General features: G+C 44.5%; 1 protein-coding gene across 2 annotated transcripts in view; it reads right to left on the bottom strand.

The window, feature by feature from the left end:
• The window catches only part of Cnst (consortin, connexin sorting protein), an 81,754-nt gene that overhangs the window by 38,505 nt on the left and 18,567 nt on the right, over positions 1-24,682 (bottom strand). For both annotated transcript variants that reach the window (XM_075989286.1, XM_075989287.1), the window contains exon 2: positions 5,944-6,373. In XM_075989286.1, coding sequence (XP_075845401.1) covers positions 5,944-6,373 — 430 coding nt within the window. The remainder of the gene's footprint in view (positions 1-5,943; positions 6,374-24,682) is intronic.

Here is a 24,682-nt window from a genome sequence, read left to right as displayed (position 1 = left end):
AAGGCCTTAAACTCATGAGGGACCCCTTTGCCTGCTTCTCCTAAGTGCTGGGATTGCAGGCATGAACCACTGTGCCAGCTTTAGGTGACAATCTAGACATGACTGTCCACACTTAGGACTGTTTTAAAGGACACATCTCTCATCTTCTAAATTCTGTTTATAAGCTGCCATCCCAGCAGACACTGGATGGCTCCAAAAGAACCCTCTCATTCTTCGCTGGTAGCTGTTGCAAAGGGCCCTTTTCCTGAGCAAAAGTTCAAGCCTTTTTATGGCTTGTTTGCTTTGCAGAGCACTTAAAGAGAAAGGGCTCTAATTAAAATCTTCAGCAGGTCACACTGCGCTGCAGCCTGGGTCTACCTTAGTATACTTCCTTCAGCTAGGCTAATCTTGAACTTAAAAGATATTTTTTTCCTTTCAAATACAGGGCTCCTTACATCGGACACATCATCCTGAACTCAGTGCTTAGTGGATTTGAAAAAGCATTTCACAAAATGAACATTATGAAGACTCGAAGGGGATTTAGCACTTAGCAAATGCTTGCGGATAAGAGCGCTCTCATGGCCAGGTCTCTAAGTCCTTAACCCTGCGGGGGTGGGGGGTGGGGGGTGGGGTTTAAAGCAGGTGCCCCTCCCCACACAGCTGTACTACCATCCCCCCTCCCCCTGCTCTCTAGGCTTCCCTCCAGTTTTGTCACTTTCTAGAGCTTGCTGCAGGCAGTTTTCATTCCGTATTCATGGCACAATTAGTACACACAAATATTGCCAGGAATTAGAGTCTAAATTATGTAGAACATGCCAATTAGCACCAATGTTGGGAATCTCTAATTTTCCTCTTAGACGTTTGATTAGCTGTTCAATACTCCAACAGGTCTTATTAAACCTACAAATATGCAAGGGGCTTGCTTTGCCCAAGCATGCAACTAGTTATGCAAATTCCTAAGCCTTAAATTACTAAGTTCTTTAAGTCCTTGTCCACAAACAACTCAGGTACCAAAGTTTCATGTGAAATTAAAACAGAGCTTTTCAAATCTGGCACGTGACTTGGTTAATATCAAAATGGCTAAGTTCCACCATGTTATCAAGTCCATTCCAAGAAAACTAAACTCAACAGCCGCCAAATACAAAATGTTTCGAGGTTCTCTAGGATACGTAAAGGTGAACAAGATGCTTAAATTTAATGACCTTATACGGAAGTATATAATCAGGAGGATGTAAGTAAAGGCACTCGTGAGCAGGCCTGGAGACTTGAGTTCAATCCCCACATAAAGGTGGAAGGAGAGACTGAGCCACGAGGCCCTCTGATTTCCATATGGGCACTGTCTGCACCTGTAATAAGTGAACTTTCAAAGGTAAATGAACTTCCTAGATGAGCAATTCTTTGTAGAAGAAGGGAGAGAGACTAATTCCCCAAGGAAACAAACCGAAAAATCTCTTAAAATGATTCTCTGTCTTAGTCTATAATCCTCTGAAAGCTCCTGACAAAGGATTATCTTTGAAATAACAAAATCAAATGAGAACGGAAGATTTAGAAAGCCGGGAGTTAAGTCTGAAGAAAAGCAAAGAGAAACACATGTAACAGAACTCTACACAGTCTAGAGGAAATGTGTTACATCGGACTGTCCTTTAGCAGGAATCTTTACATTTGTGGGGCTGTGGGCTATATCCTGTTTCTCCAGATCACTAACCCACCCACACACTGCCTCCATATTCTTTTCTAAAATAGTTTTACTGAAATGTAATTTACATGGCTTACAATCCATCTGTTCAAATATAGACTTCAACAGCGTTACTACCTAGCAGTGTTGTCCTTCCTAAGCTAAGTCACAGCTGCTGAGATTGACACAGGTGTGGATGACCACGCCCACTCTCTTCTCAGTCGGGGTGGAGCAGTAAAGGCGCAGTGTTAGCCCCTGTTTGTTACTTAGCTCTTCACCCAAACATAAGAAACTGAAAGGCAGGTTCAGCAGCAGCTGAAGAGCGCGCAGAATGCAAAACTTAACAAACGCCTGCTGACTAAGCAGTCCTCTGTGGTTCTATAAATTAATGTAATGACAATATTTACAAAGTACAAGACTTTGTTGCTATGTAAAGCCTTATCATTGTGCCTTAGTTAAAACATTTTCAGGGGTTGCAGAATAAAGTCTCCCCAAAATGATTATGTCCCGATTCCATGAATCTGTACACTCCCTCATGTTACACAGAACGGAAGCAGCAGGTGGATGTAAGGCTGCTCATCAGTTGTCTCTGAACAGGGAGGTTGCTCTGGATCACCTTGTGGGACCTGTGGGACCATGGGGGCCCTTAAATAACCTAAGACGTGGGCAGAAGAGTTTAAGCAGCATGTGCAAGGCCTCTACAAGCCATTGCTGGCTGGAAAGATGGAGGAAGACGGCAACACACTGGGCGAGAAGCTGGAAGAACATTGTAGCTGACAGCCTCACTTTAGCCCAGATGGCAAGGGCAGACTTCTCATTCTTTCTTCTTTCTTTCTCTCCTTCCTTTTCTTCCTTCCTTTCTCTTTCTCTTTCCTTCCTTCTTTCTTCCTTTCTTCCTCTTTCTGAGACAAGGCTGATGATGAATAAAATGGTTGTCACACAAGACAAGCATGAGGACCAGAATGTGGATCCCCAGAACCCACATGTGACTTGAGTAGACACATGGCTTTGGTGGCCAGTTAGAAAAGTTCTTCTCTAGCCAAAGTCAGACACAGAAGATGCAACTGGGAGTCCATATCTTATGGCATCACCAGATGTTATTTTAGACATCAGTAACATGCTAGTGTGTACCTTCTACCGAACACTAAACATAGGACAAGGTCCCAGGTTCAATTCTCAGTACCACCACCACAAAGAGAGAGAGAGAGAGAGAGAGAGAGAGAGAGAGAGAGAGAGAGAGAGAAACTCCAGGACTTAAGAGAAGCACAGACAAAAGAGCTAAGGCAGACTCACAGTCAGATTTATTTCTTAATCGTGAACTCCCTAAGAGATATCACTCAAAGAACGTTCTGTGACACAGCAAGCACTTGCCTTCTGGCTGCTCGCTGCACAGACTATTGTTCCGAGGACAACACTGCAGGATGTGCAGTGTCAGCTTCCTCGAAGATAAGCAGAGACAAGGAACTGAGTTCCCACCTCAGATCACAGAGGTAGCACCAGGCAGAGCACAGCTTCAAACCCACAGCTCTCCTAACTCTACCGGCCTGACTCCAGGCTGCGGATCCTTTCCAGGTTTTGTCTCCCCCAGCTTCCAGCCCTTCTTGTCTTGGACCAGCTGATACTTAGTGAAGGGCAAAAGTAAAGCAAGATAAGGTGCTGCACGTGGCATCTCCATTTAGAAGAGGCTTCCTTCCTCAGTCTCTACCTCTGCTTCTGGCTGTTTCCTGGACTGTTTTGCCTAATGTGTAGATACCATGGTGACGAGGGCTGAGTAAACACCAAATGTTGTTATGGCAATCTTTAGACACTTAATCTGAACTTGTCTGCTAAGTCATACGAAATTTATGAGCCATTGATCGCCAGGGGCTGAGGAACAGGAGAAATGGGGAGTGACTGCTAATGGGTGTATAGTTTCTTTTACAGGGTCCAATACTGATGACGGCTGCACAGTTCTGTGGCTAGAATTAAACCACTGCCGTATGCTTTAAAAGGCAAACTGTGTGGCTTGTTAATTATATCTCCGTCTTAACAACTTGCTATTATAAAGAAACCAGACGTTAACAAATGTTGGCGAAGGGACAGAAACTGCATCTCTCCCCTGTTTTGTGGAAATATAAACTGGTGGAGCCACATTGGAGAACAGTTCGCCACTCAAACAGAACGCTACCTGTCATGCAGAACCACCTCCCATTGATCAGAGAGAAATAAAAACATGGTCATAGAGGCATCACAGTAGACAAAAGTGTGACAACCAGCATGCCCACCAGTGCAGGCATGAATGTCTGAGAAATGCGCTCTGTTCATCCATGCAATGGAGCACTTTGGCCATAAAAAGGAAGGGGTGTAAATATATATTACAACCTGAGTGAACCAGGGAAATGTGTCATATGAAAGAAGCCAGCAAGAAAGAGCATCTCCTGTGTGAGTCCACTGAGAACAGTATGTGCAGAGAGGACAAAGCTATAGAGAAAAAATAATTAAATTAGCAATTGCCTACAAGTGGGATGGCCCTAAGGAAATGACTGCCAACAGGTATGGGGTTTATTGAGGCTTCTGGCTAGCTCTACAGTCATCTGGTGGGGAACTCATTGTGTAACCAAGGTTGGCAGCTCTACTTCTAGCTCCCAAACGCTGGGATTAGAGGTATGAGCCACCATCCCCAGAGAGGCTTCGGTTCTTAAAGGCAGCACTCTGTCTCTCAGACTGGAGACAGAGTCAGTATGCCTTGACTTTTATTTACACAATAAATCAATTTAATGCATACAGCACTGTGTATATCATATGTTTACCATCAGATCTTTTGCAAAAAATATATTCATACTCCCTAACCAAAATTATATGTTTTAAGTTAACACGGAAAAAACAAAGGAACATGAACAGTCAAGTTATGAGTTATCTTTACTAGAGCCAAATATGAGTTATTTTATTAAATACGGAACAATTAACAGGCACATGTGTGTACAGGTATATATGTGCAGCTCTGTGCATACAGAGGTTGACAGGCCAGAAGTTAAGGCTGGGTGCTTTCCTCAATCAGTCTCTACTTTATCTACCGAGGCAGGGTCTCTCACTGAACCCAGAGCTTGCCAACAGCTGGTCTGTACAGCCAGCTTGCCCAGGAATCCTTTCTCTACCTACCTAATAACACAGGGGTGCATGCAGCCCTCCAGACCAGCACAATATTATGTGGGTGCCAAGAAGCTGAACGCTGGGGGCTAGAGAGATGGCTCAGTGGTTAAGAGCAATGGCAGCTCTTCCAGAGGACCTGAGTTCAATTCCCAGCACCGATATGGCAGCTCACAACTATCTGTAACTCCAGTTCCAGGGGATTCGACATGCTCATACAACATACATGCAGGCAAAAAAAAAACAGTGCACATAAAATAAAAAAATAAAAATTTAAAAAAGAAAACAATGAAAAATAAAGCAATCTGGATGCTGGCTCTTGTGTTTGTTCAGCAAGGACTTCATCTACCGAGCCACCCCATCTAGAGCTCAAATCTATGGAGCTCTGCCCCACAGATTTATAGTTTACTCTAACTTTTAAAACTACAAATGAAACCCAGGATATGGAGTAACTACATTTCTTAGCAGCCAAAGGAAAAGAGAGCAGAAGGGAGGAGGAGACACTTGCTTAGTTCTTGCAAACACTGCTGGCCTGGGTACAGTGGGTTCCAGTAAGGACTTCCAACCGATAACATGCCAGCACTGTCATGTTCCTGACAAAACAAAACAACAACAACCAAACAACAAAAACCCAACCAACCAAACAAACAAACAAACAAGCAAATAATAATAGGCCCCCAAACCACCAGTGGTTTCCCACGAGTACCTGGTGAGTCAGACAAGAAACTCCACAGCTGGACTCTTACCTGCCAAACTATATTCTGAAGAAAAATTTGAATTACTTTGTTACCAAAGATATGCAGATATCAAAACCAGGTGCCTCACTCAACACTGGTACAAGACACGCGTTGGTATAGGTTCATGGATACTGCTCACCTACAGGGTGAGGCAGAAAGAGGCCATCTGAAGTTAGACTAGCACAGAACATCACAGGCCAGAGACCAAGGCCACGGGGACGGAGAAGGAAAGTTTTAGGGCAGCAGACAACCATGGGCTTTATAAGGGAAGTAGACTAAATCGCCAAGATTCGGCTACAGACTGTGACCTTGTAAAGACGCGCACAGAGGGACCTACAGATGCTGCTGCAAACAAGGCTGAGAGAAGAAGAGCAAGCAGAAGTATTGACTTTGCTAAAGGACAGTAAGATACCCTGAAGGCCTTACCTGGAGGTACGTTCTTAGGAGTGCCTCTTTTGGCTCTTGGACTTCTTTTCCCAGGTGTGTGTTTGTCCTGTGCCAAGGAAGACTGGTCATCTTTGGGCCCTTCATACGGACTGTGTTCTGCAGTCTCACCGGGGGCTACCTCACAGCCGGACAGGCAGCTTTCGTTATTGTTGAGACTGTCCTGGTCAAACACCGTGGCTCTTCCCATTGCGCTGCCACTGCCGGTCAGAGCCGCAGGCCCGTCCCCGTCAAGCTGATTCTCATTTTCATCTGCGACAGAAGGCAGGGGTGTCACTCTCCTTTCCACGCTGCCACCCGGATGGCATCCATCTTGCGGTCCTATCTGAAGACTGGATGCAGGAGTGTCGCTGTCATCCATTAGCGCATCTTTTGTGGAACTGTTTAAAGTTTCATCAAAGTCCTTCCATGCCTACAAAGACAAAAGAATAAAGGCTACTTCGTTCTGTGGCCTCTGGGGACACGCGCGGTTTAGTTTCCCTGCTTCTTTTCATTTCACTGATGTCAGGGGAGGAATGAGCTCCGTTCTTCCCTCTACACCTGCAGCCTCATCCACGTCTCACCAGCTCTGCATGTCAGTACACTGGCTCTCCCAGCCGCTCATGCATAGGATGTCCCACTAAACCAGAGTATAAAGGCTGCCTGCACGCTGTGCTTCCTAGGTGCTCTAGTTGGTTCTCACCGTGCATGGCTGGGGCTGCTGACTTGAGGAAAGAAATTCCTGGCTATGCAGGTTGTCTGCTAACACCAATCACTCACGCTATCCCTGGACATGGGCCAGGAAAGTAGGAGCCAGCGGGTGCAAGTCTTTGGCTAAACAGCAGCAACATTTACAAATGAAAACAAGGCAAGCCATATTGTTTATTTATTTATTTTCTAGAAGGGCACATGGGGGAAGATTCACCACAGGTATTTTCTCAGCTGGTTCATTACACTTTCTTTTACTTTCCAAGAACAAGCACTGGGCCCTCTGAGGCGAACCTTACAATTTCCAACAAAATCATTTTAAACGACCACGTTTTCAAAAGAGAGGACAATAATAATTAACTCCAGGCTATTTAATGTGCAGCTTTAGGGACATGGTGAACGGTCCCAAGGACTTGGGAGGTTGAGGCAGGAGAACGGTTTGACCCTAGGGATCTGAGGTCAGCCTGAACATGAGAACAGGCCTCGAAACACAAGCCAAAGAGATGACAAAAGATCAAAAGCCAGTTAGTCATCAGCCATCCTTTATCTTACCATTCAAAGGTACATTTTGAGGGAAAGTATGCCAGCCAGATTACTTATGCTTGCTTAGCATTATTTCTGGGTTTGAGCCAACTATTCCAACAATTCTGAAAGAAAAAAAATCCCCCACCCTTTAGGTAATAGTACCTTAAAAAAATCTTCAAATAGATAAGCAGAAATTCTTACTCATTAAAAAATACATAAATAGATGCTGGAGAGATACTTCCGGGGTTAAGAGCACTCACTGCTCTTGCAGAGGACCCAGATTCAATCCCTGGCACCCACACGGAAGCTCACAGATATCTGTATCCCCAGTTCTAGGAGATCCAGTGCTCTCTCCGGGCCTTTGCAGGCACCAGGCACACCTATGATGCACACCCATGCAGGCACCAGGCACAGCTAGGATGCACACCCGTGCAGGCACCAGGCACAGCTAGGATGCACACCCATGCAGGCAGGCACCAGGCACAGCTAGGATGCACACCCGTGCAGGCACCAGGCACAGCTAGGATGCACACCCATGCAGGCAGGCACCAGGCACAGCTAGGATGCACACCCGTGCAGGCAGGCACCAGGCACAGCTAGGATGCACACCCGTGCAGGCAGGCACCAGGCACAGCTAGGATGCACACCCATGCAGGCAGGCACCAGGCACAGCTAGGATGCACACCCGTGCAGGCAGGCACCAGGCACAGCTAGGATGCACACCCGTGCAGGCAGGCACCAGGCACAGCTAGGATGCACACCCATGCAGGCACCAGGCACAGCTATAATGCACACCCATGCAGGCAACACATACATAAGATAGAAGCAATCACAACAGAGCCGGTTGGTGGTGCACAGCTTTAATCCTAGCACTTGGGAGGCAGGGGCAGGTGGATCTCTGTGAGTTTGAGGTCAGCCTGGTCCACAAAGCGAGTTCAAAGACAGCCAGGACTGTGACACAGAGAAACCCTGTCTCGAAAAAAAACAAAATAAATAAGTATATAGATAAATAGAATCTAAAAGAAAAACAAACAAAAAGTTTGCAAATAAAGTACAATTCTCTTTAAAATACATAAGCAAAGTCAGGCAGTGGTGGCACATACCTTCAATCCCAGCATTTGGGAGGGAGAGGCAAGTGGGTCTCTGAGTTTGAGGTCAGCTTGGTCTACAAAGACAGTTCCAGGACGGCCAAGACTTCACAAAGAAACACAGTTTATAAAAAAATAAAACTAACAACAACAACAAAAAAACCCCCTAAAAACAAAAAACCAAACGAAACCAAAGCAACTACAACGAAACATAAACAAGGGCTGAGGATGTAGTGCAATTGGTACAGTGCTTGCCCAGAAGATGAGAAGCCCTGTTTGGATCCCTAGACCTACAGATTGGACAGAGCAGCACATCCCAATCATCCCAGTACTTGGGAGACAGAGGGAGGCAAATCAGAAATTTACTGTCCTTCTCAGCTATGGAGCAAGTCAGAGGCCAGACTGGATTTGCAAAACCCATCTCAAAAATATATATACACAGATATATCATCCACATAAACATATATATCACATATATGCACACAAAAGTCTACAATATTAATCCTATACAAATGTATTTGATATTTGCAACATATTTCGTGACTAAGATGTATTATTTCATATATAAGGGCATTCTTAGAAAACATAAAAATGTCTAAATCTGGCTGGTTTCATTTTCCCTAAAACATGCACAGCAGGTCTCTACTGAATCTACTTCTACTGGGTTTTTTTTTGTTTTGTTTTGTTTTTTTGGTTTTTTTTAACAGGATTTCTCTGCATAGCCTTGGCTGTCCTGGAACTCACAGAGAGCCGATTGCCTCTGCCTCCTAAGTGCTGGGATTAAAGGCGTGCACCTCTATACCTGAACTTCTAGTTCTACTTTAAGTAGCCTGAGCTGCTTTCTAGTTAAGACCATCAGCAGGTACTGTAGCAAGTTTACAGTCTGAGTACAGGATTTTATCTTCTAACTGTATGAGACCCAGAGGCTGGCCACACACTAAGGGGACCTAAGACAGAAGAAACAGAGCAGCTGAGGGAGCCCTTACTGTGGCAGCCACTTCACATGTCTGACCTCTGATCTTCAAAGCAAGGCTCCACCAGAAGTATTCACCTTGTGTTTGAAATGGAGAAATAAAATACTAAGGTCATAATCCTGGAACAGAGCAGAGTTGGACCTGAAACTCTCTTCCTGGTTCAGGTCCTATGAAGTTCAATACAATGACTGAGGACAGAGGCACACCTAGGTTCAAACTGCATCCTTGACATTTTATAAGTCATGTGGGAAACAGTAGGTGAGTTACCTAGCAACCACACTCCCTTTTCTCATCTGTATGACTGTAGGATTGTAGAGAACCTGTCTCAAAGGGTTGCGATTTCTCCTGTGCTTGGTGATGCCAGGGATTAAACCCAGGACTCTTATAGGTGAATGTATCACTAATAAGCTACATGCTCCCAGCCATTTTTCACGTTACACACAGTGTCTCTGTGTGTGCACATGCATACACACCTGACTGCCTATTTCTCTATATGAGCTTTGTGTGCCACAACACATATATGAAGGTCAGAGAATAACTTGTAGGCGCTGGCTCTCTCCTTCTACCATGTGGGTCCTGGGCAGTGAGCTCCGGTCGTCAGGTTTGGCTGAAGCACTTTTATCCACTCATCGTTCCGCTCCTAATGTTCTAGAATTTTCATCTGAGACATGATATTGCCATGTTGTCCAGGCTATGTAGTCCTGGCTGGCCTTGAACTCGTGATGCTAATGCTCAGCCTTCTGGCATGTTATCTATGACACCTGACAAAAGGTCATTTGTGATGTTTAGGTAACAGGACAGGTAAGTCACTTCAGAGGGTCCTTGGTCCACACAGCAGATGTTTAGTAAATGTCACTTCCCAAGCGGACTCATGAGCATCACACACTGGTGGTTGACTCAAGGGATGCTCAGCCTTACTGTATATACAGAAACAGCTTTCCAAACATTCTAGAAATGACCAGGCTTTGGACGACAAACAATGCTAACTGGCTTCACTATAGAATATTGAGGTATCAATTTATAATGGAGGATCCACTCTCATTCAGTCTCCCTAGTCCTTACACATCTCTTCTGAATGATCTGTTTCAGATGACTAAGGTATTTAGAAGCTAGTGATTGGAACTACTTGGTAAGGGCCGGGGAGAGAGTTCAGTGGGTAAAATGCTTGCCTTCCAAACACGAGGACATGAATTGATTCCTAGAACCCAAAATTTAAAAGCCAGGAATACTGTTAGGTATGGTGGCATACACCTTTAATCGCAGCACTGGGGAGGCAGACGCTGGCAGATCTCTGAGTATAAGGCCAGCCAGGGCTACATAGTGAATCCTTGTTTCAAACTAATAACCAAAAATAAAGAAAGAAAAAAAAAGTCACGTGTGGTTGCAAGTATTTCTAATTCCCACTGTGGGAGGCTGGGAGGCAGAAGCAAGCAGATCATCCAGGCCCACTGGCCAGCTAACCTAGTCCCTCCAGCAAGTACATGTATGTCTAGATGTAAAGGTACACAGCTCCTAAGGAACAGTCTGAGGTCTGGCCTCCACAAGCATGCATGAGCACACAAACACATACACACAAGAATCCCGGGTGAGCTGGGCATGATGCACACACTGGTAATCCCAACATGAGAAAGACAGAGGTAGGAGGATCAGCCCAGCTACATGAGACCCTGTCTCAAAAACAAACGACTCCTTGGTAAGTACAAGTTGATATGTATTTGAAGCTTTGCTACACACCAGGCTCCAACTTAGAAGAATTCCTACAACAGACTCAATTTTCACCATCACCCAGCAGATGGTCACTTCAAGTCCTGTTACACAGTTGAAGAAGAGACTCTTAACCATAGTGTTCTGAGGACAATGAAACTAAAAAGACATTTCACTCCAGTGTCCCTACCCGCCACCCACCCCAAGACAGAGACATGCGTCCAATGACCAAGTTCAAGTTTTTTTGAGGTGCTTTTCTCCTCTATGGAAAATGCTACATCACTGAATGAATGGTTTCCTCTTCCTTCTATCGAGAGCCTTTCAGGGTGGTCTTGGGGGAAGTCCACACCATCTAAATGAAATAGCCACTCCCAGAAACAGCAGCATTCCTTTCCTTGGGCCTCACAACATCCCTCCTACTCTTTCGTGGCCACACAATTAGTTTAACTAATTTTAAAAGAAAAGCCTTCAAACTGTTTTCCTAACTAGGTCTCTTGCTCTTTCTAAGGTTTTATTTTTCTAATTTTATTTTTGTGAGACACCTAATAATCCATCATGGCCTGGCTCAAAAGCCACTTAACTCCAGTTTGCCTGGCTGATTTTTCTGTCCTCAAAGTCCCATATAAGGCGCTCCTCTCCAGCACTGTGCCAGTCAGAGTCCTCCCCGAGTATCGCCCTGCACCAGAGTCCTCCCCGAGTATCGCCCTGCACCAGAGTCCTCCCCGAGTATCGCCCTGCACCAGAGTCCTCCCCGAGTATCATCCTGCACCAGAGTCCTCCCCGAGTATCGCCCTGCACCAGAGTCCTCCCCGAGTATCGCCCTGCACCAGAGTCCTCCCCGAGTATCGCCCTGCACCAGAGTCCTCCCCGAGTATCGCCCTGCACCAGAGTCCTCCCCGAGTATCGCCCTGCACCAGAGTCCTCCCCGAGTATCGCCCTGCACCAGAGTCCTCCCCGAGTATCGCCCTGCACCAGAGTCCTCCCCGAGTATCATCCTGCACCAGAGTCCTCCCCGAGTATCGCCCTGCACCAGAGTCCTCCCCGAGTATCTCCCTGCACCAGAGTCCTCCCCGAGTATCTCCCTGCACCAGAGTCCTCCCCGAGTATCGCCCTGCACCAGAGTCCTCCCCGAGTATCGCCCTGCACCAGAGTCCTCCCCGAGTATCATTCTGCACCATTTCTGCATGTGTTTTTACACGTAAGCTTTTTGAATGTTCACTAAGTCTACTCCTGAGCCGTTTGTCAGTGTCTGGCTCTGGCTCCTATGGCTATCAGACACATGGATTAAGGTTTTACTATTTTCTTACGAAAGGAAAAGTCAGACACTGATTGCCATCTGCAGCCTAACCCTGTTCTGAAAGGTAAAGGGACCAAATACACAGTGCTTGGCACTTGTTTTAATTCTTCTGTTTTGGGGGGGAGAGGGGTAGTTTCCAAGACAAGGTTTCTTTATATAACTGTCCTAGCTGTCCTGGAACTCGCTCTGTAGACCAGGCTGCCCTCAAACTCATAGAGACCAGCCTGTCTCTGCCTCCCGAGTGCTGGTATTAAAGACATGCACCACCACCACCTGGCACCTGTCTGAATTCTTACTGCCTTGCAATTGGAATGCTTTAATTTGAACAATGGGCTAAGCTGTTAGTGGAATTCTAATCATTAGCAAACTCTGCCAGTTTTGGAATTAAACAAAACTTCAGTAAAACATCTCTGGTTCTTTCAAAGCTTGTGTTTTAAGGAGCAGTGTCAACTGCTCTGGGTCTTGGGATTTTGCTTATAATGACAACTACCAATTCTTTTGCCTTTAAGTTACATTAAAATTTTTTCATTTAACGGTAGCTGAAGGGCCATTTTCAATTGGAAAAATTCATTTACATTTGTGGTAAACTTTATTTTGATGAGAAGTTACACTAGTATTTTACTACTAAATGAGAAAAATTAGATGAGCATCATTTTAAAATTAATGTATTTAAAATAAAGTACAGCCGGGCGGTGATGGCGCACGCCTTTAATCCCAGCACTTGGGAGGCAGAGGCAGGCGGATCTTTGTGAGTTTGAGACCAGCCTGGTCTACAAGAGCTAGTTCCAGGACAGGCTCCAAAACCACAGAGAAATCCTGTCTCGAAAAACCAAAAAAAATAAAAAATAAAAAAAAAATAAAGTACAGAGGAAATGTATATATCAGGCTTTGTTTTGAATGAAATACCCCCCCCCCCATCCTTAAAGATTTTGTGCTATAACTTTTAAAGCTATAAAAATAAAAGTGCTAAACTGTGGACTTAAAATAGGTGTGTAAATATTTTCACTTTTTTGTTTACTTTATCTTTTCTCTAATTTCTTTTTTTTTTATTTTTATTGAGCTATATATTTTTCTTCATTCCCCTCCCTTTATACCCCCTGCCACGATCCCCAAACTCACAATTTACTCAGGAGATCTTGTCTTTTTCTACTTGAAAAATAAAAGTGTAACAACCACAAAAGCAAAACAAAAAACCTGGGTTAACACTGCGATTGACGTGGGGCCACCAGGACAGTGAATGTGCGTTCAAACTTACTTTACCCACACACAGGGCTGTTCTATGAGAGCCCCTATGCCTACAACAATTCTCTCCAAAGCGGCAGTAACGCTGAATCACAGCTACCACACCGACACTAGCATATTTTGCCTTTTAAAAGCATGACAGTAAGTCTGCCCGTTTCCAGACTCTTGTGGCAGAATAGCATTCCAAATATGTACACGGCGTGAGTCATCTGACACGTTGACTCTCCAGCTGAAGACTTTCAAGCAAATATATTCAAGGAAGTCCTATACAAAACACGAAAGCCAGAAAACCTTAAGGAAGAAATATCAAACAAACATTCTAAATTAACTGTCTAAGAAGGAAAACTTTACTTTGTTAAAAGCGCAAACTTAATCGCATATAAAATTTTAATTCGTTTTTACATTTGACTAGATGTAGTGATATTAAACATTAGGTGTTATGAAAGTGAGGAACAACGCACAGTTAAGTGCATGCTGGTGACTCCCTTAGAGAAACACTTAAGGAGACTGCAAATGCCATACTTTAATCCATTCAAATCAGACTGAAATACTCTAACTTCCACACACCAAGTTTCATCATAAGAAAAGGGTTGGCTGGGCGGTGGTGGCACACATCTTTAATTCCAGCATTCGGGAGGCAGAGGCAGGCTGATCTCTGTGAGTTCCAGATGGTCTGTTCTACAGAGTAAGTTCTAGTACACAGAGAAATACTGTCTCAAAAAATAAAAAAGTCATAAATAAACAAATAAATAAATAAAATAAAGGCTGGCTTCTAAGTCTGAATTTGTCATTTTACAGGCAAGTCAAGAGTTGGAGACAGTGAGCCAAGGAGCTGCCCTATGACCCTCAAGTCCAGATCTGCTCATCCCTCACCAGCTCAAGAAGAAACGCTCCTCCTCCACGCTATTCCACAATGGTCACTCATATGGTCAGTCTACCACCCTCTCATCAGAGACTCCAGCACATGCCTGTACCCGAAAGTCTCAAGCCACATGCGTGGAGCACGCCAGCACACGCCTGTACCCGAAAGTCTCAAGCCATATGCGTGGAGCACGCCAGCACACGCCTGTACCCGAAAGTCTCAAGCCACACGCGTGGAGCACTCTGACATGCTCTGCACTGCATTTCATACCGTTTCATTTAGCTTCTGCTCAGGCTTGTTTTCTTTCTTGGGGTTTTGTTTTGTTTTGTTTGAGACAAGGTCTTAGTATGTAGCCTGGGATGGCCTGGAATACGCTCTGTAGCTCAGGCTAGTCTCAAACTCAAGATCTTTAGTCTGAAGGCTGAAATTACAGCATGTTCTACCATACTCAGCTTATCTCAAATAGTCTTCAAATGCAGGACAAAATTTCAATTTCACGCTGGGCAATGGTGGTCCACACATTTAATCCTAGGATTTGGGAGGCAGAGGCAGGTAGATCTTAGAGGCCAGCACTGAGCGAGTTCCAGGACAGCCAAGGCGACACAGAGAAAACCTGTCTCAAAAAAAAAAAAAACCAAGACAAAACAAAACACAATTTCACATTTTAGTAATGAGTGTTCACTGAAGCACTGTGTCAGCAGGAAGTTCCTACAAGTGAACAGTATCTCAGCCTGAGGGCTGACTGAGACATCAGAAGACTGGTTTCTAAAAGAATGTAGGACATAGGAAACTTAGATAATGCCTCTTAAAATGAAATTCTCATAACTTTGACTCATTGTTAGTAGGACTAGAATTGGGTGCTGTGGAATATTCCTTTATACTATAAATATATGTCGCTGTGATTGGTTTAATAAAGAAGCTGACTGGCCAATAGCTGGACAGCAAAGGTTATGTAGGAGAAACAGACTCAGGACACTGGGAAAAAGAAGGGTGGGGTCAGGAGTCACAAGGAGAAGCAGAGGGAGCATGACATGCTGGAGGACGGGTAAAGCCATGAGCCACGTAGCAATACCTACATTAGTGGAAATGGGTTAATTTAAGTCATAAGAGCTAGTTAGTAATAAGTCTGAGCTATTGGTCGACCATTTGTAATTAATATTAAGTCTCTGCAGTTACTTGTGAGTGGGCTGGCAGGACAGAAAAGTCTACCTACAGGGTGAAGCCACTATGGAAATTAGGATGTGGTTTCTCAAAAAACTAAAAACAAACTAGGTATTATGGCATTTACCTAAGACCCCAGCATTCGGTAGGGAAAGGCATAAGGGTCAGCCTAGGCTATATGACACCCTGTCTTAAATAAGACAACAAAAACCCATTTAAAAATAGAAGTATCAAATGACCTAACTATACGTCTCCTGGGTATATCCTTCAAGGACTCTAAGCTCTACCACAGGGATATTTTGCACGCTCGTGCTTACTGCTACACTACTCATAACAGCTAAGAAATGGAACCAGCACCTCATTCCATCAACAGATGAATGGACGAGAAAAAATGTGGCACACACACCCAGAGGAATTTTTCAAAAAAGAACGAGAACATGACATTTGCAGAAAAGTGGATGAAACTAGAAAGTATGTTAAGTGAAAAAAGAAAACAAGTACTGCCTGTTTTCTCTCATACCAGGATCCTAGATTTCAATGCGTGTGTAGGTGCACATATAGAATGTGAAGGCCAGGAGTTGACGCTGGGACTTTTCCTCAGAGGCTTTCCACTTATTTTTTTTTATTTATTTATTTATTTAGTATGCAATATTCTGTCTGTGTGCATGTCTGCAGGCCAGAAGAGGGAATCAGACCTCTTTACAGATGGTTGTGAGCCACCATGTGGTTGCCGGGAATTGAACTCAGGACCTTTGGAAGAGCAGGCAATGCTCTTAACCACTGAGCCATCTCTCCAGCCCTCCACTTATTTTTTAAGAGAGTTCTCTCACTGAACCTAAGCTCATTGGTTTGTCTAGACTAGATAGCCAGCAAGTCCCAGGGGATCCACCTGTTCCCATCTCCCCTTTGCTGGATTACAAGTGTGTGTGCTACCATGCTCAGCTTCTTACAGACGTTCTGGGGATTCCAACTCGGGTCCTCAGCATTTTACCCATGGGGCCAACATCTCAGTATTAATGCCTGTGTATGTGGTTGTGTGTGGTCCTGAAACTAGAAAAAGGTCTGTCTATGAGAGATGCTAAGGTGGTGGTAGGGATAACAGTATATACTTGACATGAGAGCAAGGGACCAATGGGAAAAAGAGAGAGGATACAGGGGAGGGGACTGGAAAAGAACCATCAATAAGAACAATGCATAAAAATGTCATAATGAAATCTATTTAATGTACGTTAATTTTTTAAATGAATGAAAAAATGTAGTCTTCGTAAGTTCTACATACTAATGCTTATCAGTCCCCTCTCCTTAAAATGTAGCTTAAATTTTACCCTCAGGGCTCCTTCACTTATAATCTCAACCCTGCCAGTAACCACATATGGCTCCTGAGAAACTGTGAATTCACACAGTTTGCTTGTTGGTTCACGGGATGTTGCCTACGCATGTCCAAACAATGGCAACACCAGTCACATGACACTACCAGATCAAAAGCAAGACATAAGTAGTACTGGATAATATGTGATGAGTGAGGTGGTGTGATACATGTCAAGTGGTATGAGTGACAGGATATTCAGGAACTGACATTTTCACTTTATTTAACTAAATTAAAATGGAAATCAATTCAGTAGCAGAAAGCGCCAAGTATATGTGGAACATTGAATTTGAACCTTTTACACCTGAAAATTGTATGAATTTTCAAAATACAGATCAAGGGCTGGAGAGATGTCTCAGAGGTTAAGAGCCACTGACTGCTCTCCCAGAGGTCCTAAGTTCAATTCCCAGCAACCACATAGTGGCTCACAACCATCTATTATGGGGTCTGATGTCTTCTTCTGGCATGTAAGCACACATGTAGATCAAGCACTCATATAGAAAATACATCCATAAATAAAATTAAACAACAATAGCAACAAAAAAAAACAAAAATGCAGATAAGCACTGGGCATGGAGGCATACACCTATAATTCCAACCCCAGGGAGTAGAGTCTGCACTAGGGTCACAGCCTGAGGTCAGCGCCAGTACAACAGTTCTCAAAAACAAGGCCAGTGAGATCGCTCAACGGGTCACAGCACTTGCTGCCAAGCTTAGGAGCAACTACCCACACACTAAATAAATGTAAGTTTTAAAAAGCTTATTATTAAGCTTGGTGGTTGTCTTAGTATGGTTTTTATGGCTGTGAAAAGACACCATGACTATGGCAACTTTTATAAAGAAAACATTTAATTGGGGTGGCGTACAGTTCAGAGGTTCAGGCAATTATCATCAGAGCGGGGAGCATGGCTGCACACATGCAGACATGGTGCTGGAGCTGAGAGTTCTCACATCTAACAGGCAACAGGAAGTCGACTGCCTGGCACAATGAGCAAAACAGATCTCAAACCCACCCCCACAGTGACGCACTTCCTCTAATAAGGCCACACCTCCTAACAGTGCCACTCCCGTTGAGGCCATTTTTTTTCAACCCACCACAGAGGTGTACACCTGTAAACTCAGCGCTAGAGGCTGAGGCACAAGGACTACTGTGAGTTCGAGACTAACCTGGGCTACAAGACTCTGTGTTTCACTCCAACACGTACCAAAAAAGGGAGGGGCTTTTCACAGTGCAGTCTCTAGAAACAATTATTACATGTGTGGCTTGTGCTGTATTTCATTGGTCCATGCTGCTCTGTGACATTGCCTTGAGAGTGTCACAGTCACGGTTCATGGTGACTCATTCCATGCTAATTCATTCTTGATAATACAAACTATGCTACCGGCATTTCCTGGTGTGGACGATCATAATTAGTCTAACATGACAATGTAAATACTTATTGATAGAAACAGATGCTATATGCCTTTAAAACTAATTTCTACTACTTGTTTATTTTCAGAATGTCATCCTCAGAATTGCGGTGTCTTCTTTTTGTTACTTCCTCATTCATTAAAGCTGTATATCAAAAACAAAAGCAGGAAGAAAACAAAACCAGAAACAGACTCACAGAAGATGTGTATACTGAAGAAATGGGGTACTCTGTCAGGAGAGGGCCTTGGGAATTTCCTGGAAAGCATAAAACAACCAACGTGGGAAACTGGAAAAGTAGCGGCTACTGCCACAGCCCTCTTAGAGGAATACTACCGTAAATCCACAGGCTCCATTCTGCTTTCTATACGCACTGTCTAGAGATGAATTCTGCATAGACCCAGAGTGTCCGTTATGCTCCATGGTATACACTGTCTTTAAACCAACTAAGTCAAACCGCAGTGCAATTAAAGTGCAAAAGTGTAGCTAACAGAGATCTGCACCCTAACCTTCTACAGGAGAAACTATCGATAAAGAGTGTCGTCAGTCTATCTTAACACCAACTTCCATTTATACTGCATTCTGCAAAACTTCAGTCATTTCTTTTTCCTGCTTCTTCACGTGGACAACTGGATGCCATTTCTAAAATCTCGCCTCTGTTTCATCCGTGTTTAACAGAGGAGGACGGGTGGACACCGTTCACTGCTACAGCATACGCTTCTCTGCCTAAGGCCTTGGGTGTGTTTGCTCTCCAGCACCCTGCACCCAAAAGGAGATGACTACATTTCTTTTTAATCTGTAGGAATCGCACAAATGTTACCAATCTTTTATGATTGTACTGTTTAGAGACTCTTACATTTTAAAACTTTTTGTTTGTCTGGGCTCAGAGAAATCCAGGCCAAGGCTCACTGGATACCTGTGGCTCCTCCCGGCTCTTCTCACTCCACCCCCTACGGCTGAGCTTCCCTTCCCTCCCCAGGCTTCTCATTCCTATATAACTCTGCCATTTTGGCTACTTGCCCTCCTGGTTCTTCTCTTGGTTCCCAGCTCTCCGTCTCCTCTTCCCCTCTCCTCTTTCTCCCTAGCTCTCCCTTGTCCCACCTCTCTCACGGCCTTATCTGCTGGTCAAATTCAGTCTGGACCCTTCCCAATGCCTCCTGCTAAATTCTCCCTCACATCCACTATAAAACCTTCTCAGCCACCTAGGAATGACCGGTCAGTACTCATTTCCTCCATTGTTGTTACTGAGTTTGCCTAACACAGATACCACAATGGACCTATGGGAGAACAACAGCTGACCTAGAGACTTCAGAACTGCGGCTCTAAAGGGCTCTGATGTCATCTCATTCCTTCAAGGATACAACACTGAGCCTAAGGAGAACAACAGCTGACTTAGACTTCAGAAACACGGCCCTCCGGAGCTCTGATGTTAACTCATTCCTTCAGGTCTAAGATTCCTAACTTTGTTTTAATTTTGTTCACAAAAATCACTGTCATTTCTCTTTTTCTCCTGCTGGCCTAAACCAAGTATCACTGTCTAACCAAGTATCTGCTTTCAAAGAGTTGCTCACAGGCAAGTTTGCACACTAACTTCTGGCATCCTATTGTCTGCCTTATCTTGAAAAACAATGACACAATGTTGGCCTTGGAATGGGAACACCTAGATCCTGGTCCAAATCCAGGAGGCCGCCTGCTGTGAACTGTGAACACAACCCAGGTGTTACACCTAGTGCTCTTAGTACCCAAAAGCTCATATCCAGCCAGCATTAAAGACTATGAGGACACAAACAAAACAAAGTAAGTCTCCACGTGGCAGCTGAACTCTGATCCCGGAAGTTGAGTGATCTGACTGAGCTCCCAGTTAATAACGCACTCAACTGTAACCGACTCTTAAGAACAAGCCAGCCGGGCGATGGTGGCGCACGCCTTTAATCCCAGCACTCAGGAGGCAGAGGTAGGCGGATCTCTGTGAGTTCGAGACCAGCCTGGTCTACAGAGCTAGTTCCAGGACAGGCTCCAAAGCCACAGAGAAACCCTGTCTCGAAAAACCAAAAAAAAAAAAAAAAAAAAAAAAAGAACAAACCATACTTACTGTGAGTACTGTGAGGATGAGATAGGCCAACCCTTAACAGCTCACACTGCACTCTAAAACTGAATGAGGTTTCTGCTTCAATAGGAAATAAATTATAAGCTTTACCTTCAAGCTCTGCCCTAAACTTCCTTCTCCCATACAAATCTTTGAGAAGATTTGGTGAAGGGCAGGCACGCTCCCTAGGCGCCAGAGAAGGCTACTTGTGCGAGACAGTAGCAACGTGCAAAGATTTTAAGTCTACTGGATTTTTAAAGCTTTTCGAATTTTATTTTTTCCTCATTACATTTAGCGTGTGTGTGAAGGGGTCAGCAGCTGTGGAGGTCAGAGACGGCTTGAGAACGTCAGTTCAGTTCTCCCCTTTCACCACGTGGGTCCCCAGGAGGGACTTCGATGTTCAGATTTAGTGGCACATGCCTTTACCTGATCTTGTCACACAAAGGAAAAGAAATAAGAGCCAGGTATGACACACTCAGGAAGAATTCAAAGCCAGCCTGGGCTTCAGGGCAGGTGAGGGAAAATAAGAACAGAAGCCAATGGCATGAAAGATTTCAGTCAGAAAACACGGGCAGAGCATAATGCCAAAGAGAGCAGTGAATGGAAGATCCAGAGCCACAGAACAGTCACGACAACATAGGGGAGACGTCAATTATTAATGAAGGGATTGACATTCATGAGGAGTCAGCATCCCAGGGTGACATCCATTTCTGGACCTCCACAGCCTTTTACTAAGAAACAGATGAAATCCCATCTGTTCACCACGCCACCTGGCAAGAAACAGCACCAGCCAGATGTACCCATCCCTGCCTTCTCTAAGATGGCCACGAGGATCCCGAACTTTCCTTCTTGTCCATCTCTGGTCTGGCCAGAGAATGCTAACGTGGCAGAGACAGAGACAATGTGTGAACGTTGCATTACCTGCAGCTGAGGTGGGCATTTCTCCCACAGCACTTGTACCAATACCCTAGGGAGAGAAGCAAGAGAAGGGACAACCCAGCAAGCTACAAAGCTGAGCAAGCAGGGGATGCACAGCATTAACTGCTGCCCTGCGGAGCAGGATGCTGAGGGGGAAGGAGCAGGCTGTGAGACTCTAAACTGATACAGGCCTACAGCATGAAAAGGAATTCATTAGCACTATTTTTATTTATATGTACTTATGCATCTGTGTGAATGTGTGCTACATGTGTGCAGGAAGCAGAAAAGGGTGTCGTATTCCCTGGAGCTGGAATTATGGGTGGTTGTGAGTCACCCTGTGTGGGTGCGGGGAACCAAACTCATGTCCTCTGAAGAGCAGGAAGTGCTGAGATTAAAGGCATGTGCCACCACTACCCGGCTCTCTCTCAACTCTTGACTGTGGCTGTGACTAGTGACTTCAGTTCTTGTCTTGACTTCTGTACAATGATAGACTGTAACCTGGAATTATAAGCCAAATAAGCCATTTGTCCTCTTAGTGCTTTTTGTCAGTGTGTTTTAGCACATCAACAGAAAGATATGGTCCCCTTCCACATGTATACACCATATACACACAAATGGTAATATCACATGTATATACCATATATACACAAATGGTAATGTCACATGTACACACTATATACAACACAAATGGTAATATCACATGTATATACCATATACACATAAATGGTAATATCACATGTATATACCATATATATATATATATACAAATGGTAATAACACATAATTTAAAGTTACTTCTTTTAGGTATTTTATCATGGCAGCAAGGAAGTAAACAACACATATGTCAAGGATGAAATCTACCCTAGAGGTCTGAGCTGGATTTAACCTGAAAGTCTCCTTCCTTTCTGAGCACTAATTGTCATGGTACCAGAAGACCCCATGCAAGCTTCCAAGGGAGGGAAACAACCAATAGTCCTACCCAGCTACAAAGCCTCGGAACCACAATAATGACCAGCATGGCACAATAACCCTAGGGATCAACAGTGGCATGCATACCTTGTTGGTAACCGACAGTGATTTCATCAGTCTTATGGCCTGTTCAACAAGAGGAAAACCATGTTTGCTACTGAAAATCTAGCCAAGTACCTAGGGTCAGTGAAGTCATGGATCTTGGAGGAAAACCTACATTAACTACTTTACTAACCCAGCATTATCCCTAACTATATTCTAAATATTTATCCTTATACCCACAGACAAATGTAGCTCTCAGTCCTCATCAAAGAAATTTTCTCTTTGCAACAGAGATCATTACAGAAAGCCAAAACAGACAAATGTAGCTCTCAGTCCTCATCAAAGAAATTTTCTCTTTGCAACAGAGATCATTACAGAAAGCCAAAACCAATCAAAATGCAGTGTCCAGTCCCAAAGGACACATCTACTAGACACTTCTGCACCCACAGCTTGGGGAACATTACAAAAGAGGGACTGGAAGGACGGTAAGATCAAAAGGAACATAAGTCTGCTATAAGATTGCATCTCCTAGTGAAAGACCCCCCACTGATTGGGGAGACTCTTGCTCAACTCTTGGGATAACATGACCCCCCCAGGAACTCACGAGAGACCATCCTTGCTGCAATCACATGAGGTTTATTGACAGGACAGGAACCAGTGCACTGGGGCTGAAACTCATTTCCCACACAGAGGTACAGTTCGACCCCGAGTAGCTGGGAGAAGGGGTATTTAAGGGAAGAAACCATAACCCAATAACCCAAAGGGTGTCATTGGAAAATTCCGAAAATACTAGTGATAATCACAAGGGGGTAACTCCCTGTTTCTCAAGGTTATTCTCAAGATTATAATCTAACTTTATGGTCAGCTAGTTCCTGAAACAGAGTCACTGAACCGGCTAACCTAGATTTTTGGTTCTTCTCTCCCTGCTAGATTTTTTTGGCTCTACTCTTTCTGCTAGAGGGGTCTGAATTTATCCGGTCTTTCACTAGAAACATGATAGAGGCTATACCCATCAAGACTCATCCGCATGCCTGCCTAAACAAGACCTGGATGGTACCAATGGACATGCTAACACATTAGGGGTAAAGCTCACAGGACTTCAACACTAGACAAGGAGCAACGGGCAACCTGGCAACGCTGAGAGCAGGAGAAATGGTCTTCCCAAGAAAGACACTCCCAGTTGGTTAACCAATGCCAGGTGGTCAGCTCTGAGATCATGAGAGGGGTTGGAGGAAAAAAGGGAAGGGGCATGATATAAGTTTAAAAAATATAAATTTTTGCTGGGTGGTGGTGGTGCACGCCTTTAAAACCAGCACTCGGGAGGCAGAGGCAGGCAGATCTCTGTGAGTTCGAGGTCAGCCTGGTCTACAAGAGCTAGCTCCAGGACAGGCACAGTTTATAACCATTCTCAAGAAGGTTAAGTCCTGCCGGGCGGTGGTGGCGCACGCCTTTAATCCCAGCACTCGGGAGGCAGAGGCAGGCGGATCTCTGTGAGTTCGAGGCCAGCCTGGTCTACAAGAGCTAGTGCCAGGACAGGCTCCAAAGCTGCAGAGAAACCCTGTCTCGAAAAACCAAAAAAAATAAAAAGAAGGTTAAGTCCTAGTTAGACATGGTGGCACACATCTTTAATTCCAGCACTTGGGAGGAGAGGCAGGTGAATCTCTGTGAGTTCGAGGCCAGCCTGGTCTACAGAGTGAGTTCCTGGACAGCCAAGGCTACACAGAAAAAAACAAAACAAAACAAAAAACGCTGTCTCATCTCCCTCCAATAAAGAATAAATAAGAATGTGAGTCAGAAGTCAAACATGCTGTTGCAGATCTTTAATCCCAGTGCATGGGAGGCAGAGGCAGGTGGCTAGGCACCTAGTCTACATAACAAGTTCCAGGCCAGTCAGGGCTAGCTATAGAGTGAGACTCTCTTAAAAACAAGGGGAGGGGAGAGAGAAACACTCACTCCATAATCCACAGATCCTGGAAGAGGCATTTCAAAGCAAGAAACCAGTACTAGAGAGAAGATGGGTCAGTAGGAGGCCAGCTTCTGTTTTTGGAGTCATTCCCTCTTGTCACCTACAGGAGCCCTGGCCTGCCAGCTGTGAAGTCTTAAATCACAGGAGCTCAGATCTCTGAGTCTCTGTTTCTTTGTTAGAAGAACGGAATCAGGTAACACGTGGGAAATGGATAAGGCAGCCCATAAAGACAAAAGATTAATCACACCCTTGTAAGCAGGCCCGGCTGTCAGGGCATTTATAAAATTCTGCTTTCCTGGGAAGGCCCAATGCCTGACCAAAGACATTTCCTGCTGTGCATTCTAAGCAGCAGTTCACCATATTCACACACTCAGGACTCCAATCCTAAAAATATCAAGTATTTCTGCGAATCTCTCCCCCATTCTC

The sequence above is a fragment of the Microtus pennsylvanicus genome, chromosome 10 (assembly GCF_037038515.1).
Source record: "Microtus pennsylvanicus isolate mMicPen1 chromosome 10, mMicPen1.hap1, whole genome shotgun sequence".
In the NCBI taxonomy this organism is placed as follows: Eukaryota; Metazoa; Chordata; class Mammalia; order Rodentia; family Cricetidae; genus Microtus; species Microtus pennsylvanicus.
Note: the sequence above shows the minus strand (reverse complement) of the source record. Positions and strands in the feature narration are given on the sequence as shown.